Source organism: Siphateles boraxobius, unplaced genomic scaffold (assembly GCF_051911475.1).
Source record: "Siphateles boraxobius isolate OS27281-9 unplaced genomic scaffold, OSU_SipBor_1 9, whole genome shotgun sequence".
Taxonomy (NCBI): Eukaryota; Metazoa; Chordata; class Actinopteri; order Cypriniformes; family Leuciscidae; genus Siphateles; species Siphateles boraxobius.
This window is the reverse complement of record NW_027509219.1, coordinates 18297906-18316820: the sequence shown is the minus strand read 5'-3', so window position 1 is coordinate 18316820 and position 18915 is coordinate 18297906. Positions and strand designations below refer to the sequence as shown.

Genomic DNA, 18915 nt, shown 5'->3' with positions numbered 1-18915 from the left:
CCAACAGGTGTTGGTGTTGTCTTTGATGACGGTGGAGCTGTTTGGCATGATGGGATTGATCGGCATCAAGCTCAGCGCTGTGCCCGTCGTCATCCTCATCGCTTCTGTTGGCATCGGTGTGGAGTTTACCGTCCACGTGGCACTAGTGAGTTCATGTGCTAGTCATAATTGTGAATATTTCTCGTAATTGCATCTTTTTATCTCACAATTGCGACTATATATAGCTAGTTCACTCATTATTATTATTGGTCTGGGTGATTTATATCGATCATATTTGTTATGTTTTCTTCTCAGGCGTTCCTCACAGCCATCGGGGACAGGAACAAACGAGCCGTTCTAGCACTTGAGCACATGTTTGCCCCAGTGCTGGATGGAGCGTTTTCCACCCTGTTAGGAGTCTTGATGCTGGCAGGGTCAGAGTTCGACTTCATAGTCAGGTAAAGACTGCAGACTTGTATTTTTCAATCCCTTTCTGCCGCATAGATTGCAGTACATTTAATGTACTTTAAGATGGGATAGCTGTGTTAATCAGAGTAAAGGATTAGTTTACCCAAAAATGAAAAATTGCCATAATTTACTCATCCTTATGTTGTTTTAAACTTGTAAGACTTTCATTCATCTTTAAAAACACAAATGAAGATATTTTAAATAAAATCTGAGAGATTTCTGTCCCTCCATTGAGTCCAGGCAACTACCACTTTGTCACTTCAAAAAGTTCATAAAGAGATCGTAAAAGTAATCCATATGAATTGAGCGGTTTAGCCCAAATTTTCGGAAGAGATTTGATCGCTTTTTATGATTGACAGATTTGATTTAGGCTTTTATTCACATATAAACACTGATCAACGAACATAAACAGAGGCTCAACCGAACCTGCTTGACGCACAATGACAAACCTCATTGGTTATGATTTAATATTCATGAGGAGAATGATTGTGGTCCTATGAATATCCTGTGAGTGCATAGCTATCTGGCTCAACATATTAAAGTATAAACATAGAAACTAACCAAATGACAAAATATGCTGCTCTTTGCTCATCATAGCTGGTTTGACAGAAACTGATTAACACAGAAAAGATCACTTTTATCACTTGTCGCTTTTGTCACATCACGCCTGGTTAGGACACAGTGTAAATATTTTCCTAACTCTCTTCTCATTTTTAACCAACCTCCCTTCACGTTCAACATGAGCACGTATCTTTCCTGTCTGTCTTCACAGAGCTTAATGCTCTCCTGTGTTTTCTGTAATCTTTTTTTTTTTTTCTACGGCCCTGCAAAGACATTTACAAGCTGAGCACAGAGAGGGCCCGGGGGTTATTTTGCAGCATGTCAAGGAGTGGAAATGAGGAGTGACACACACTGCTACTTAGAGGATCTAAATCAGTAACTTTGCAATTGCTTTATGTTTTATGTCCTTCCCGTCCTCAGATGAGTCCGAACAGATACGCTAATTTATTGTTTCTTGGAGCGGTATCGAGACTATCATTGTGCTGAAATTCAAATCACACTTATATCAAACTGAGTCATGAGTGTTTGAGTGGTAAGTATCTCGGCTGTTTCTATGGGAGGGAAAGAACAAATGTCTGCAGTAGCTCATTCTTATTAGAGGACTGGAAAACCACCACAGCCCTCCACCCTCAAATCACTCTGGATCTAAAGTAGCATGCCAGAAAAATAATACACACACAAGTTCAGAGCAATCACACACTCTCTCCGCAGACCACATTGGGCCCCAGTCCCTCTCATGGGCTCCCATTGAAACGCAACTACTGTTTTTTCATCAAACAAAACCCCCCTGGCCTCCGAAGATATGGAAAAAAAACAAAAAACGCAGGCTGTATTTTTATAGCCTTGCAGGAATAAATGTTTCCCTGACTTTGCTCCGTCAGGTCCGCTGATGTTTTGATTCTAAACAGATCGGACGTGTTGCTCTGCGAGGTTTCGCTTGGGAGAAGTGGCTTTCGAGAACCGCTCTTGGTTCATGGACACTTCACGCGACGTCTCAAGAGTTCAAAGTTGAAGAACATAAATCTCTTTTGTTGCTTCAGCCAGTCTGAAGGAATCGCTCTCATTCGTGGAAAAGCACACCGGCTTAAATCACTCGTCAACACGAACATTTAGTTTGGAGCCTGTGACTTTCCGAGCGGTTCGACCAAGATGATGTCTTTTGAGTTGTAGCTATTGATCTGTTTGATGTCTCTGCTTGTGAGTTCTGCTTTTCGTGTGGTAGAGCAAGAGCCAAACGCAAACCCAAAAGTGCAATTCAAGGAGCCTTACTTGATGAAATGCAGACATAGTCTAAAGATCCAAAAATTTTTTTTTTTTTGTTTCAAACATAAGCCTAAATAATCCCAGGATGGCTTCTCTCTCCACTCTCTCCCCAAACAAGTGGCGTCTGCTTGGTTAAACACTATGGTAGCTGTTCCCTTGAACCAGACCTACGAGTCCTCCCAAATGACATAAAGTGAGTGTGCCTAGTGAGACACCCAGGTCTGTGGTTCTCTAGTGAGAATTCCACCTTGTGCGGCCATAACAGGACATTGTCTGAGTCTGAGGATCCGCTTGTAAACCTGGGGAGGCCGAGCAAGAGCAGCATCAGTTATAAATGTGTCTGTGGGTTTAGTCTGAGGTGCAGCTGTGCTGCATACCAGCTGGCAGGCCTTCGCTAATTTACCCACCGTCTCTCCCACACATGCATTCACATATTAATTCCAGTATAAAGTATGGTTTAAATGCATATTTCGCCCATGCGGTACCTTTATCACTGCAAAAATGTGTTTTCCAGTAAAAATATCCATATATAAATGTATACAAAAGATAAATTTATAATGAGAAAATAAGTTATATAATATTTATTTGATTTACTTTGTTTATTTATCTCTTTATATTTTATCTTTTTAATTTTTTAATTATCAATCTAACATTATTTGTGTGTGTGAAGAAGATAAAGGCCTGGTTCCACAGACAGGGTTTAGATTAAGCCAGGATTAGGCCTTAGTTGAATTAGGTAATTTTAAGTAGCTTTTATAAATGTTCCTTAAAAAACATTACTGGTGTGCATCTTGAGACATAACAATGACACTGATATATTTTAAGATATGCCAGTGCAAGTTGCTTTTAGTTAGAACAGCTCAAACATGCATTTTAGTCTGGGACTAGGCTTAAGCCTTGTCTGTAAAACCAGGGGTGAATTGTACTAAAATACATATTTCATAATTTGTCTGTCATCTATGATGTGTGTATATATTCAGTATTTATTTTATGATAAGAGACATTGTTCTCTCACAGTTCTCTCAAATAAATTAGTCGGTTTAGATAATTTACTGGAAAATAAGAAAATGGTTTGATGACATTTTTTTTCTTCATTTCAGTGCATACATTTTGTAATGGTGATTATTAAACAGAAATTTCATTATCTGGATATATAAGCAAGAAAATTCAACATTTCCACAAGGAAAAAAAACTTATAAAGAAAATATATATATTTTTTTTAAAGCGTGTCCTCATCACAGTATTTCTCTAAAGTAAAAGATGGCTGCTGCAATTTGAGCCGCAGCAATTTACACTGATGCATTGCTGGAGTAGCGAAGGAAGGAAAGCTGGCCATAATGAAGAAGAGAGAAAGAGCGAAGGAGGACAGGAGGGAGGGATTTGTCGAGGAGATTGGGGGGTCTTACCTGATACTCTAGAGATTTAATTAGAGCAGGGGATTGTAAAAGGCAGGGAAATTTCACAGGGGCTTAGCATAGAAAGACTGATAGAGAAAGAAAGAGGGAAAGTGAATGTGCTCGAGGCCAGGCAAAAGGGGCCTGTAGTCTTTCCTCTCGTCTCTTCCTCCTAGACTAAATTGTTTAAATTCTATACCGTTCACTTCATTTGTTTGCTTCTGCGTTCTTTTTTTAAAGAGTGAGAGAGGCCCCTGTCCCTTTGTGCTTTGCCTCTCTTCTCTCGCAAGCCTGTACTCCAAATTCCTTCCCGTTTTGCTTTTCCCTGTGTTTGCTTGTACTCCACTCACCCCTAGAAAAAAGAGAAAAGAAAAACCTCTCTCTTTTCCCTTCCCTATTTTCCATCCTTTTGAATTAACCAACTAATTATGTCCTCTGCTTCTCTGTGCTGCTTTCTAAAAGACCTCTTTGGAGACTTTCTCTGGCACAAGGTAATTTTGTTTAAAACCAAACCCGACTAAAGTCTTTTTGTATGCGATTGTTTGTTAGAATGAGCCTGAGTGACTTTTGCTCTGTGCTTAAATCATAGCAGCAAAGTTCCTTTTTTATTCTGATTACAGTGTTTTTTTGCTGTGTATTGACAGGTATTTCTTCGCTGTTTTGGCCATCCTAACAGTATTAGGAGTCCTGAATGGACTGGTGCTGCTCCCAGTCTTATTGTCCTACTTTGGTCCTTATCCTGAGGTAAGAGGATTGCTCCTGTTAAGTTATCCTGCATAAAGCCTTCACATACCATATATAGTGCCATATTGAGCTCTTTTTAGCTTTTTCTGAAAGAGTGACCAAAATATTTTGTTACCAATATTAGACATTTAGATAACTTTTGCTGTCATCTAATGCTCACACCCTATAATACCTACTCTATCATATTTGATGTGCAGATTTTCAAGCCCAACAGTTTGTCCTGTTGTCTGATTTTATAGTTTGTTTGTTTGTTTGTTTGTTTGTTTTTAGCAAGTAAAAAGCCTTTTTGTATAATTATAAAAGCATCCCACTTCATGTCATGATACATGTTTTTTTACTGTGTAATCTTTACAGATTTTTAAACCTAAGAATAATTTAAGTAATATTTCAAGATGAGTATATACGGGACTGAAGGAACTTAGGTTTACTTAATTATCCATGCATCTTTTTCTTTTTCTTTTTTTTTTTAAAAAAATCATTTTTTGGCCATATAAATATCAGCAACTGCTCCAAATTGCATATTTTAGCTCAGTTTGAGCCTCTGAATAAAATTGAGGTGTTTTTTACTTCTTGAGGATGAGCTCCATATTTTTCTTTATCAAACAATATGAGCCTTAAAAGCTGGATGTATCAAATATGAACAAAAAAACTTTTATTTACAATTTAATTTTTTTATATTTTGTCTAAAAGTTCAATAAACTGTTCCATTTAAAAAAAAGAAGATTTTTCTATTATTTCATATGTCAGGCTTTACAGTGTTTTTAAAACAAGAGTGTTTTTAAAATTGAACAGTGTTTAATGTAATCTTTCTTATACTGTACATTATAATGATTTGATGCCAAATTCACTTGCATCATTACAAATGCTCGATTGTAGTTTAACTGTTTAATTAAAATTTATTTAGACAAAATAGCTTAGAATTTTAATATCTGCCATTTATCTGTTATCAGCTTTTTTAAGTGTGGCTAAACTGAGCCACTGTAAATATTCAAAACTATGCGATGATGTTAAATCTTTAAAATATCACAGGACATCCAGAAATTTTAGATGGAGCAACTTCACAGATTTTTATTTTCATGGCCAATACACTTTCAGGTAACTCCAGTGGACGGACAAAGCCGGCTGCCCACCCCGTCTCCAGAGCCTCCCCCACAGGTGGTCCACTTCACCATGCGGCCCAGTCACACGACCCCTGGAGCAGGTTCAGACTCCTCAGACTCAGAATACGGTTCCAACACTACTGTGTCTGGCATTAGCCAAGAGCTTCAGCAATATGACCTCCAGCCCAACAGGGGGCGATCAGCCAGACGGGAAGATGTGCAGATCGCCACAGGGGGACGACAAGGCAGTCGTCAAGTTGAATTGCCAATGTGTCCTTCTTACTCAGTGAGTAGAGTGTTTATATCACTATATATTTTACATAAAAAACAATGAAGTAACGTTGTTACAATGTTTTCCACAGGATGACTCTAGACAGCAGCAACCACAGCGGCATTACAGGTCTACCCATCTGCCCAGTTCTCAGGATGCTGGACCTCAGTCGTCAAAGCGATACTGTAGCAGGGACCCTAAGAGGGATTTTGGGAGCGGACACCCGCCTCCCCCTCACAGACCACGCAAGGATGCTTTTGAAACCGCTACTGAGCCAGGAGGCCGTTCAGGCCCCAACCACCGGGAACGTTCAGGGGTCCATCGCCCCCGTTCCCACAACCCTTACTCTCACCCTTCCCAGCCGTCCACAGGCCCTGCCTATGGTCAGCCCATCACAACGGTGACGGCCTCGGCCTCGGTGACGGTCGCCGTTCATTCGGGGATGCCCGGCCAGAGCCCTACCTACCCGTCCCACCCCTCCAATGACAATTATCACACTTCAGAAGATGTCTACACTGACCCTCGCTTCTCCGACCTTCACGTGCCGTTTGACGAGAGCAACGACAGCTCAAAAATGGAGGGCATGAAGTTGCAGGATCTAGAATATGACATTCCCATTGTCTGCCACACAAGACCCTCCAGCTGAGGTTAGTTGGGGAGCTTCTCATATGGCGGAATTCAAGTAAAGCGGTCCACATCAAATCAGCAGTTGTATGCACTCTATGAATAAATTAAGGTTTCATTTTATATTAATTAAAAATAAATGTAATTAAAATCCATATATAATACTATATTATAACCGTGATACATTTTTTTCAAGATTCTTGGATGAATAGAAAGCTCAAAAGAACAGTATTACTTAATAACAGTATTAACTTCTTTCGCTTTTTTTCATTTAACTGACACCAAACTTTTGAACGGTAGTGTAAACACTGTTCCTTTAAGCTTTCTATTAATCAAAGAATCCTGAGAAAATGAATCACGGCTTCCACAAAAATATGAAGTCAAGTCAGTTCTATTTGTATAGTGCTTTTCAAAATACTCATTGTTTTAAAAAGAAGCTTTACAGAAAACTATGATGTTAATTTGGTAAAACTTTACAATAATTTACCATTAATGCATTCACTAACAATGAAAAATATGCTTATTACAGTAATTATTAATCTTTGTTAATGTTAGTCAATAGAAATACAATTGTTCATGTTGTTAGTTCATGTTAGCTCCGGTCCGTTAAATAATATAAAGATACATCTTTTCATTTTAATAATGTATTAGTAAATGCTGAAATTAACATTAACTAAGATTAATACATCTTTTCATTTTAATAATGTATTAGTAAATGCTGAAATTAACATTAACTAAGATTAATAAATACTTTCAAAGTATTTTTCATCGTTAGTTCATGTTTACTAATATCGTTAACTAATGTTAACAAATGGAACCTTGTTGTAAAGTGTTACAGTTAGTGTTTATATTTTAATATCTTCTTGGCTTATAGTGGTATTTAGCAGATTAGAGCTGATATTAAGTATCACAGCTGTTTTCAACACTGATGATTATCCACCTTATTCCTGACGAGCTTACTGCGTTTTGAATTATGGGTGGCATTACCGGTTTGGGGAACTTCCATTCAAAAAGGCTGAAACGAGTAATTTTAAGTAAACCCTACAAATAAAGCTTATCCATCAGTTTGACTGGATGAGCTGTAAATTTTCCTTCATGATTTAATTTCAGACATCATAAGAATAACATTACACTTGGTATTTTAACGTGACATGTTATAACAAGAATATCTATGGCAAGAGCTCTGTTCAGTCGCTGCTTACTATTCCTCATTATTATTTTCTTTTTTCCCTTTGCAATCCGCTGTAAAAGTATGAAAAAAGGACATTAACATATATACTGCACATTTGTGGTCTGTTCTCCCGAATTTAATTTGCGATATATTCCATTAATAATTCAAGTTTTGAATTAAGTTTTCTCCTCAAATCCTCACGTCTCGTTCCAGGTTTGTTTTCACAGGTAAATGCAATTTATAATCTGTCAAAATGACAGAAATGACTTAGAAATAGTATCACATAATGCTGAAGTTAATGAAAATTTTTGATTAAGGCAACATTATGTTACATAATATACAGATATTACTACAGTAATATTTAACCCGTCCGTTATTGCTGTGGAAAGAATCGTGCTTTTGGGGTTATTCATGGTCTGTTGAAAGTTCCTCGTTGATGCTTTTACACTTTAAAATTTCCTTTTAATGTTCGATGGTGTAAGGGTGCGTAAATTGATGTTATTTCATTGTGACTTTTTTTTTTTTTTTACGTATTGCGTTCATAAAGCGAGCCTTTTCACGGATTGTTTACAGTTTAACGGAAGTTAAACCCATAATTGGTGCAAAGCGTCATGGGAATAATGTCGATAAGAAAAGTTTCTCAAGCAGCAAATCATCATATTAGAATGATTTCTGACGGATCATGTGACACTGACGACTAGAGTGATGATGCTGAAAATTCAGCTTTGATCACAGGAATAAATTACATTTTAAAACATATTCAAATAGAAAAGTTATTTTAAATTGTAATAATATTTCACAATATTACTGTTTTACTGTATTTTTTATCAAATAGATGTAGCCTTGAGCATAAGAGACTCCTTTTAAAAAGCATTAAACATTTTTTTTTTATGAAATTAAATTACATATATCAAAATGCGTTTTTTTATTGCATTACTTATTTAGCACATAATTGTTTATAATAGAATTAGAAAATTTAATTGACAGTCCTAATAAAACCGATTACTAATTACACCTTTCTATCTGATTCAATTATGTGGACTTAACCAGGTATCTTATCTGTTATTATGAATTAATATTTAACTGCTATTAAACCTGTTTTTGCCCCCTGCTTTGTCTTCACAGTGGTTGAATGTTGAAGCTCAAACAGCCAAAGATGGGACATCTGTCTGCCAGCATGGCAGAAACATGGTGCTGCATGGTGGGAACACTTTGACCAGCTGCGCCATTTCGGTGCTTGACTCTGTTACTGTATAACCCTGGTGTATTATTGTTAGATATTTCTAAGTATTTATGTGTACACAAATGTAAATAATGAATGAGAGTAGCTATAATTTGACCGGGATCGTCAGACTTGTGTGTTCCAAGTGCCCACCCATCATTTGGGTATCTGTGCCATAAGGAAACTTTATTCTTGACAAACATTTCAGTATACAGTCGTTGCTGCTTATAATATTGTTGTAATGTTTGTATAATGCTATGCAATTATTTTCTCTAATTTTATAGAACTGTGCGTGTGAGAGTTTGTTGTTGTATGTGTGCATGTATGAATATTTTGGTCCACGTCAGGCCCCCTAGACCCCTCCGATGCGTATTAACTAACAAGAACAAACACTAAGTGGCCTAACATAATATGTTGAACGATTTTGTGGCAGTTCCATTGCACTTACGGTACACTTCTGTTCAGAACACCAGTACAAAACTGCACAGATACTTTCACTTTCAGAGGACACATTCAGGGAAATGATATTTGTTCAGACATATGCTAGAACACGTAGAACTTCACATTAATATCCAGTTGTTTGCCGACAAGCATCAGATGTTTAAACGTGCGTGCGGATGTTTGCGTTTTGTGTATATTGAAGCGTTAGAGTTTATTCTTTTTAATTTTAATTTGCTTATCACAAACCTGTGGTAGTTGAAAAAACAAAAAAAAACAAATACTGTTTAACATTGAAACACGCTATGCGTGAGAATTTAGCTGAGCAGAAATGAAGAAGGAAACGAGTGAGTGTTGTGTGACTGTGCCTCTGTTTTTCTGTCCTCTGTACTGGAACTCTCTCTGGTCTTTTGTATTCTCTTCATATTCCAGTTATTTACTGTAAAATGGTCATATGCGGCCACCCTAAATTTGCTCATGACTCCAACTTTGCATTACTAAGGTAATGTAATGTGACGGTTATTTCGGGTTTTTCATTGTAGCGTTTTCCTTTTTGTTTGTTTGTTTGTTTTTACGGTACGGCATTATTTCTGTTCAATCATGGTTTAAGCTAAAACATTACTGTTAAAACAATATCCGCTCTGATTCTGGTGACGTAACTTTTTTTTATACATATATATAAGCTATGCCAACGAGCAATCTCAAGGTGTCCGTCGCATAACGGCCGATCATGACGATTTCTTCAATTCGTTGACCTCCTCAATGACAAACCACAACTACTGGCCCTAATTTAGCACGAGCAGTTCTCTGCGCTGACCTCACCTCATAAAAATCCACAACATAACGCTGTGACACTAATTGGACGTTCCCACCTCAACTGCCAAATGGTGCATGCGAGTGCTTTAAGGGTCAAGGGTCATGGAGCCCCCACTCCTCCATGGCTCTGAAGCTGGCATGTGTGTCTTTAACAGTGTGTTTGTGTTTGCTGCGACCCCCTCGTCCAGATTGACTTCCTGTCAAACATATGTTTGTTCTTGACAAAGACTTTTTTAGATCTATTCTGTGTTTGTTTGTTGTGTTTGTGTTCTCCTAAATGTCACATTGGCAGAAATGGGAGAAAATCATGGCTGGCAACTATTGTAATGTTTATATATATAAATATATATATATTCTATTTTTTTTTTTTTAACAGTTGTTTTGCAATATTTATATTTTTGTATAATAAGATGTTTTGTTCAATAATGGTCATAATGCCAGTTCTTAACAATGCAGGGATTTTTACGTCTGTCGGAAAACACGATTATTACAGTTTCTTTGTTACAATAATGGATTTTGATCTGTATAAAGTGCTTACTAATGTTAAATAGGAAAAAAGAGTATATAACATTTACCTTACAGATTCATCATAGCTCTTAGAGGATTTTAAAAGGAAAAAATAATGTTGTTTTTTTTTTACAGACTGCCATTTTTTTCCCATTGTTTTGGCGTGGATGTATGTCGTTTTCAGTTACAAAGATAAATGTATGCCATATAATTTATTTATATGAAAATTTATTTTTGTAGTGTACATAGTAGTTGTCAAGTTATTTGACAGAAGTATATTTTTAAAGAGTTTATATGTAATGCTACCATTTTTGTGAGAACATAACTGAGAAGACATTAAGATGCACACTTTCATTGCTAACTTGTTCTCTGACAACTAAAGTTCCCCTGTTACAGTGTTATATAGACGAGAGTGAGTCCAATCTGAAGACTGTTTTTGGGTTTTGTGAAAAGCTAGCCATGAAAGTAGAACAGATGTACTAGCTCTCTAAATAATAATGTTCAAACACTGATAGAATTCTAACAAATAAAAATATTATAACTTATTTGTCTCTTTGCTATACATTTAATAAATGATTCTTTAAAATGTAGCTACACCCGTGACTATTTCTTTAGCGTAACCTTGTGACCTTCACGAGTCGAATGTTGCATTTTCATCACCTAACACCCAGTCATTATAAATTTCCTCACATACGGGCCTTAAACTAACAAACCTGCTTGATTTAACCAAGCCGTCCGAGACGTTGTTGGTTATTCTGTGCGAGTCTAAGAAAGACTTCCTGACCTAGCCTCTACATTTCAAACGTACAATCAAAAGGCCTAATCAATTTGCCTGAACTTTACATTAAAGTCAAGAAAGTCCGACAACATTATCTGGCACGCAGGATTTCGACTTGCTGACATCTGGCTGCAGATTCAGACTCACCCCCCCCCCCCCACCCCCCCCCCCCCCCCCCCCCCGTTCAGGCAGTCATATTCAACTCTGCGCTCGGCTCTCTTGTATGATTCTGATTGACAGTTTTATAGACTGCAAGGAAATTGGTTGTAGTTACAATACAGCTGGTGTGCTCTAAGTAATGAAAAGGGGCATATGGCCTTAAAAACGGCGATGGAAACTGATTCAGGCTGCCCCCTTCTAACTGCTGCATGGGTGGCAGCCATTTATTATTCATACGTTATAGTTGCCAAGCTTGTTTCAATCTACTGTAACCTTTGATACACTGCAGCAACTTGCTCTCTTGAATACACCGTGGTCGGTGTAATTGCTTATAGAGCCAACAGGAGCACAACCTATGTCTCCTACGAGTCAATCAGGACTGACATTCTAATCATGTGATGTGATTAGGTTCAGGAATCGAACTTTGGCTGGACTTGGTTCATTAACATTTTGTGCAAAATGAGCTTTACAGTTCAAATAAATCTGTTATTGATTCAACCTTTTTTTTTTACACTAAACTGCAAAAATGGCTCATTGTGAAATCTATGACCTTGTGACACCATCTGATTTTTGCAAAGGGGTTGTTATTGAAGGATGGGTCATCCAGGGCCAGATTTATGCATGGGGGTGGGGGGTTGGGATGAGGGGCTATTACAATGAGGAGAAATAATATATTTTTTAAATTCTTCTTAAATTTCTCTCTAATGGTAGATCACTGTAAGACAATCTAAATAAAAATTTAAAATATCGGGCAGAAACCTTGTACCTCAATATTTCGTCATATTTTCGTTTTCCCATAAATCATTACTATAGGTCACCCTTTACGTCTGTCTGTGTGTTTTGCAAAAATTGAAACAATTAAAAACGTATTAACACAAGCTTGAAACTGAAGCTTGTAACTCCATTGGATCCTCAAACTGTCAGTCAAACCTCCTAACTCAACCTGCCATAAAACACATAGGCAATATAGAGGTCTTGGCCTGGCATTTGTCGTCGAGACATATAGCCAATTCTGTCTTCATCCTATATAACAGAGATTTTGGCCAAATGACAGAAGAAAACTGAGTGCCCACATAGGGTTATTGTGGGGCAAAAATGATTTTGCCCATGTCACAATATGAGGTAAATCCGGACAAACCTGCAACCCTTTGGCATTATATTCATTCCACATGCAAAGAGGGCATTGAATAGAGAAACTTGAGAAATTAGAGAAAAACTGAATGATGACTGTTATAAAAGACCTTGACTATCATTATAAGTGGTCTCTGGAAGGAATAAATGAAAGTTTTTTATTTTTATGGAATATTGTATTATTCATTATCAATTATTTATCTGTGTTATGTGCCTTGCTAATCTTTAATCAAAATTCATCTTGCAGCAACTCTTCTCTTGTCTCCTCTTCACTCCTCTCCTCTCCTCTTCTTTTTCTGAATCGCTAAAACACTAAACCCCATTCTCTGAACGAAATTCTCAATAGCCTAAACCAATGTCAAATAAATCACTCTTTCTGTAAAACATTAAACAAGTTCAGGTAGTTAAAACACTGTTTGCAGATCTCATGCACTCTTTTTGCAAAACTCTAAACACATTCTCACTCACTAAAACACATTGTGATGCACTTATGTTTCTAAAAGTTAAACACAACTACAACACAGTTGTCATCGTTTACACACACCGATTCAAAATTGTTCACACTTATCTCTAATGATGTTACCAAACCAACTGTACATAATGTACAGTCAGAGTGCCAAAATTAACTTTAAAATGTTGCACTGAATGTTGATACCAACAATGGATGGTAACAATAAGAGGGAGAGGAGGAAGAGTATGTGTATACAGTAAGAGGTGGTGAACAAAGAGGATGAGAAAGAGCAAGGTGTGGAGAATGTTGTCAAGGCTGGATCTGGCTTTAGGGTTTTTCCCTTTGCCTGCAGAGATGACATTGTCTGTGATGTGGACAACGTCCTCCGGCCGGACCAACATGAAGACATGATGCTGAAGCAGAATAAATCTCTCACTGACCTTGATATTTGAGTGTACTGTAACATGCTTTTCATTTAGAATTTCTTACTGTAACCTTTTTGGCTTTTGCAGTTGGGTCAAAAGTTGGGTCACAGTATGCAAGTGCTGAATATACAGACATTCAATACTATACAATATTTAGCACAATAGTATATTTGCAGTGCATTTTAATTCACCTTACTACTGTAAGTTGTCATTTGTTTACTTTGTTACAATATACTTTTTTGCCTGTAACTACATGCTTTGGATTATGTGTTCTCCAATTCTTGATGTAGTGTCTAATGATCTATTGACTTGCTAGTGTGTATGATCAGAAACCATTGTTTGATTTTGCCAGAAGAGTCAGAGGTTCTCTGAATGTGGTTTGAAAATTCAGAAAAATCCAGAAAAACTGTAATACACCATTTGCAGTCAGCCATGATTAATTCTATTCTACAAGCATATAAAAATGATGCGCACTAAAACAGCCTTTATTTTGATGTGACTGGAATCGTCTCATGTGAGTGGGCATCATTTTAAAATATGTTATCTTTGAAAAGTACTCTTCATTTCTAAGTAAAAATGTTACAATCAGCAAGCTGACATCCATATTGGTTCTCCACCCCTGCAGAGTGTCCGTGATTGTGTGTGAGAAGCATTTAGCAGGTCTATCAGTATCAGAGCTGCAGTCCCTCTCTCTAGCCTCTCAGAGCTGGAAAGCTGGGAGTCATTAATGGAGGAATTCAGAGGCCCTGAAATCACACATCTCATCACCCCTCCCACCCCAAAAAGCCAAGACTAAAAAAAAGAAAAATCAGACAGTAGAAGAAGAAAACGAAAAGGTGTTTATTTTCCAGTGCTGGAAGCTGTTGAACAAGTGATCAGCAATGGCAGGCTGACATTTCAATGGTAACACCCAGAGGAGCGTTACGTTTCAGTGACTGCTGCCATCAGCCCGGAGCAAAATCAAGTCTAACACGGCTTGGAGGCTTAAGTGCAGTTATCCAGTGCCAGAGAGTGATGGAATAACATATACCCTCAAAAAAAAAAAAAAACAGCAATACTCAAAGAAAAACTGTCAGAGCTGAAGGACAAAACAGCCATTGTACGTCTACTGATGTATGCTGGTGGCGATTAAAGCAAATTAATTCATTTGTTTTAGCAACTAAATGTGGTAACTATTCCCAACACATATGGACCATGTGGTAGTAAAATCAGTGACAAAGACATTTACTCAAGCATTTCAGCATCTCATAAATAGTGTTTAGAAAAAGGGCATGAAAACTGAAGTTGCAATAGTTGTGATACAAGTAGCCTCTCGAACAAGAAAACATGTAGGGCGATGCTTCATTTTGTCCATTGGGAATTATTTGGATTGTTGGATGGTTATGGTTTGCTATTGCAGTGATATGATGTGAGTGACAGGTCGTCCCACCCTCACACCAGTAAACACGTCATCAGAGAATAGAAGAGATGTTGCTGCAAGAGGGAGGGGAAGTTTAGTGAATCAAAACATACAGCGTGACTAGTGCTTGCCAAGAGATGACTCATAATTCGGTTCTTTTTTAATCAAAAACACACCATGCAAAACTTTTGGTGTGTCCAAATTTGCATACGTATGCACTATTCTATGCCATTTTGTATATAAATAGTGCGAGTAGTGTGTTAATACTGAAAATTCTTTCTGAAAACTGAAAACATATTGTAAATGAATTATTAGTGCACATCATAATTTTTTTAAAGTAATGTGCCCTCGTAATCTATAATCAAAAATAACCCTCCCTCTTGCAATGACATCCCTATTCTCTGATGACATGTTTGGTGAGGGCGGGACAACTCACATCAGATCACAGCAATAGCAAACCACAATGATCCAATCAATTGCCGATGGACAAAATCAAGTCTCGTCCTACTTTTTTTGTTTTAGTTTGAGAAGCCGTTTCATTCAGATATGTCACAATGGGTAAGAAAAGACTATCGCAGCAGTTTCATGTCGACATGAAAGTACTGGGTACAGTCTCCCTGTCAAAAAGTGTCCCCATATATTTTAATACTGTTTTGGATTTATTGATATAGGCCTACATGACCTAGAGTGTGCTGCTCGTTCACAAGCTGCACGCACAATAGAGAGCCACTTCATCGCTGACACACAAATGATAGAAGACATTTGTGAGCTTGGTTTCATTGATACAATCGACTGTAGGTAAATATAGTCTAAACGCTATTTTTGATTTCTGTCTTTAAAAAAGAATCCCGTTACGCTGTGAGAAACCGCTGCAAACGATTAAGTGCATAACTATCCAAATTAATCAAATCACAAACTCAATCTCAAACCTTTTTGCAAACCCATTTCACAGATTAGATCAATAGTGATTCATTCACAATAGTGATTCTAAGCAGCTAATAGAAAACAGACATGACATGAGGATTTATCAGTAATATCCCCAACCTCGGCATGAACAGAGAACAGTGGGATTTCTGCGCAAAAGATATTAGCCGGTTTATAGTGAATCAAAACGTTGAGTTAAGCATAACTACTTTTCCCATAAGGAGGGAAACGAGGTACAACACATGACTATGGGATATCGCCCTCTAGCGCCATCTGCTGAAGACACCTTTATTCACGCCTGAAAGGCCAATGACATATGACAACGTGGGCAGGACCACCATTGGGCCACCTGCCCACAGCATATAAATGCAGTCGTATGCGTCATTCCCTTTGTTTCATCATTCCCATTCAGTCGGTCAACTCAGTACTACACATGACAATGGGACCTATATTCACGCCCCGCCAAGTCGCTGAACTAAACGTAAGGGACCAGCATTGCCACATGACCCTTTTTCAAGAGAGTAACGGCCCATGGCATAAAGCCCCTGTAGTAAGCATGGGCCGAGCCACTGTCAAAGCAGTGACATCTGGTCGGTAAAACCGAACAAATGTGTGCGGTAATGCCCAACTGGCTGCCGTACAAATGTCGTCTACCGACATCCCTCTAAACAATGCCCATGACGTGGCCATGGTTCTTGTAGAATGCGCCCGTTCCCCTGCCGGCAGAGCTAACCCTTTACTTTTGTATGCAATTGAAATCGCCTCCACGATCCAATGTGAAAAACGCTGTTTAGATAGTGGGTTCCCACAAACCGGGTTGGCAAAACACACAAAAATTTGGTCGGATGAATGCACAGCCTACGTCTGCTCGATATACCTGAGTAAATTTCGCACAGGGCATAACGCATGGAGTCTCCTGTCTTCCTCCGGGTCAATCGAGAGGTTTGATAGAGCGGGCAGCTCAAACGAGTGCGTACTATATGCCCCTGACATGACTTTTTGTGTATGCTCCGAGTTAGGCCTCAACACCACTCTTAAACCATCCAGTGCAAACTGGATGCATGAGGGATGCACTGACAGTGCATGGAGATCACCAACGCACTTTGCTGATGCCAGCAACAGGGCTGTTTTTTAAGACAGCATCCTTCGATTCAATGATTCTAAGGGCTCAAATGGAGATTCACACATAGCCTCCAAAACCACAGTCAGGTCCCATGATGGTACCATCGACTTTGTAACGGGCTTCGGCCGTCTCGCCCCTTTAAGGAACCGAACTGCCAGCGGGTGAGTACTCAGCGCAGCCCCATTAACACCCTCGTGACAGGCCAAAATGGCCGCTAAGTAAACTTTTAGTGTGGAATGTGAGTGACCGGCTTCCTCAAACAATTCCTGCAGAAAAGTTAAAATTCCTGCAATCGGGCATTGACAAGGCGATAATTACTTTTGTCCGCACCACTGTCCGCACCTTTTTGACACGTAAAGCCCCCTCGTTGATGGTGCCCTAGCACTCTGTATCGAGCCCTGCTGCCATTAAATTCTCCCTCTCAGCGGATAGGCCCATAGATGCCACAGTTCCGGCCGAGGGTGTAGATTCTGTCCTCCTGCCTGGGACAGCAGGTCTCTGGTCTCTTCCAGAGACACTCTTCCAGTGTCGAGCGACGAAGCTGCCTTCAGTGAATACATGCTCCTGGGTTGGAGAAAGTCAGCTTGGCGCGGACAATCCCCAAACACACCGGACAGTGCTTGTGTGTATCTTTTGCGGACATGTACCCACATGTCATTTGACAGGGGCGAGAATTCTTGTTTTTAGCCATTTATTAGCAATGCTAAATGTTATGCTTTTAACACTTTTCTCTGTTTGTGCCTTTCGACAGGAATCATCACTGTGGGTTTTTCCTACAAAAACTTGTATAGCAGCACAGTGAAGAGCTGAAGAACAAAGGCAATGATGACGCATACAACTGCATTTATATGCTGTGGGCAGGTGGCCCCTGCCACGTCGTCATGCGTCATTGGCCTTTCAGGCATGAATAAAGGTGTCTTCAGCAGATGGCGCTAGAGCGCGATATCCCATAGTCATGTGTTGTACCGAGTTGACCGACTGAACATACCTGACTAGAATTCCAAATGACTCTTATGAGTCGCTAATTTTAGTGAATCTCAAACAATTATGAATCAGTTGGAGCAGTTTCTCAGTTGTAATATGATTAGGATACTCTATGAATTCTGTTTTAGAAGGGAGCTGCCAATATGGAGCTTCCAGTGAAACTGTTTAGTTTTAGGAACAAAGCTTTTCATTTAAATATGCTGCATAAACACCCCTCATCACTTTTTGTATAAGTAAGGCTAACTATTTTGGCACATATAGGTAAACAAAGGGGCTCTGCAATTGGGGGGATGGCATGTGAATAATTACATTGTTTACTTTGATTTCATTTCGCATCATTTATTTCGGTATTTACATTTCTACCCCAGTGATTGTGAAGCACAAGCCAAGGCCAAGATCTCTCGTAATGCTTATACAGAACTCACTCCGCTTGAACGATTCTCTTTCTCTCTCCCTGCTTTCCAATCCCAACCACATGTTTACACTGCTGTGATGTAGATGTGTTTATTATAAAGATGACAAACTTACGGTACATTGCCACGCAACATTTTTTTTCCCTTTCTCTCCCAGGTTTCTAAAACCCCTGCGGAGCCCTGATGTCCCTCCCTAAGAAAGCTTCCCTCTTTTGTTTAACTAGTCTGTCTTTGCCAGCAAATATGCAGTAATCTATGGAAACATATACGTCATCTAAAGGGCGAGGGAGTGAGACGTGAGTGTGAAGGTTTAGGGAAAAAGTTAAATGCTTTCATGTGTATTTGAAAGTGTTGTGTGAACACAATATTCTGCTAATCCAAATAAAATTAGGGCATCTGATTTCACAAGGCTAGGATGGATGGAGGGAAAAACTTTTTCAGCTTGAGATGCATGCAGAGGGCCCCAAGACTGAATGGGCAGGAGGAAGAGTAATGAGGAGAGGCTTATGTTTGTAAATAATTTGGAATTCGCTTATGTTCTGTCCATTCACAAATGGCAGTCAGATTGTT

At 38.7% G+C, this 18915-nt stretch overlaps 1 protein-coding gene across 1 annotated transcript in view; it reads left to right on the top strand.

Moving 5' to 3' along the window:
• ptch1 (patched 1) overlaps window positions 1-9516 on the top strand; it is a 68497-nt gene extending 58981 nt beyond the window's left edge. The window contains exons 19-24 of the mRNA XM_077223318.1: window positions 8-145; window positions 295-437; window positions 4310-4409; window positions 5505-5795; window positions 5872-6427; window positions 8701-9516. Coding sequence (XP_077079433.1) covers window positions 8-145; window positions 295-437; window positions 4310-4409; window positions 5505-5795; window positions 5872-6426 — 1227 coding nt within the window. The 3' untranslated portion in view covers window position 6427; window positions 8701-9516. The remainder of the gene's footprint in view (window positions 1-7; window positions 146-294; window positions 438-4309; window positions 4410-5504; window positions 5796-5871; window positions 6428-8700) is intronic.
• The last annotated feature ends 9399 nt before the right edge of the window (window positions 9517-18915 follow it).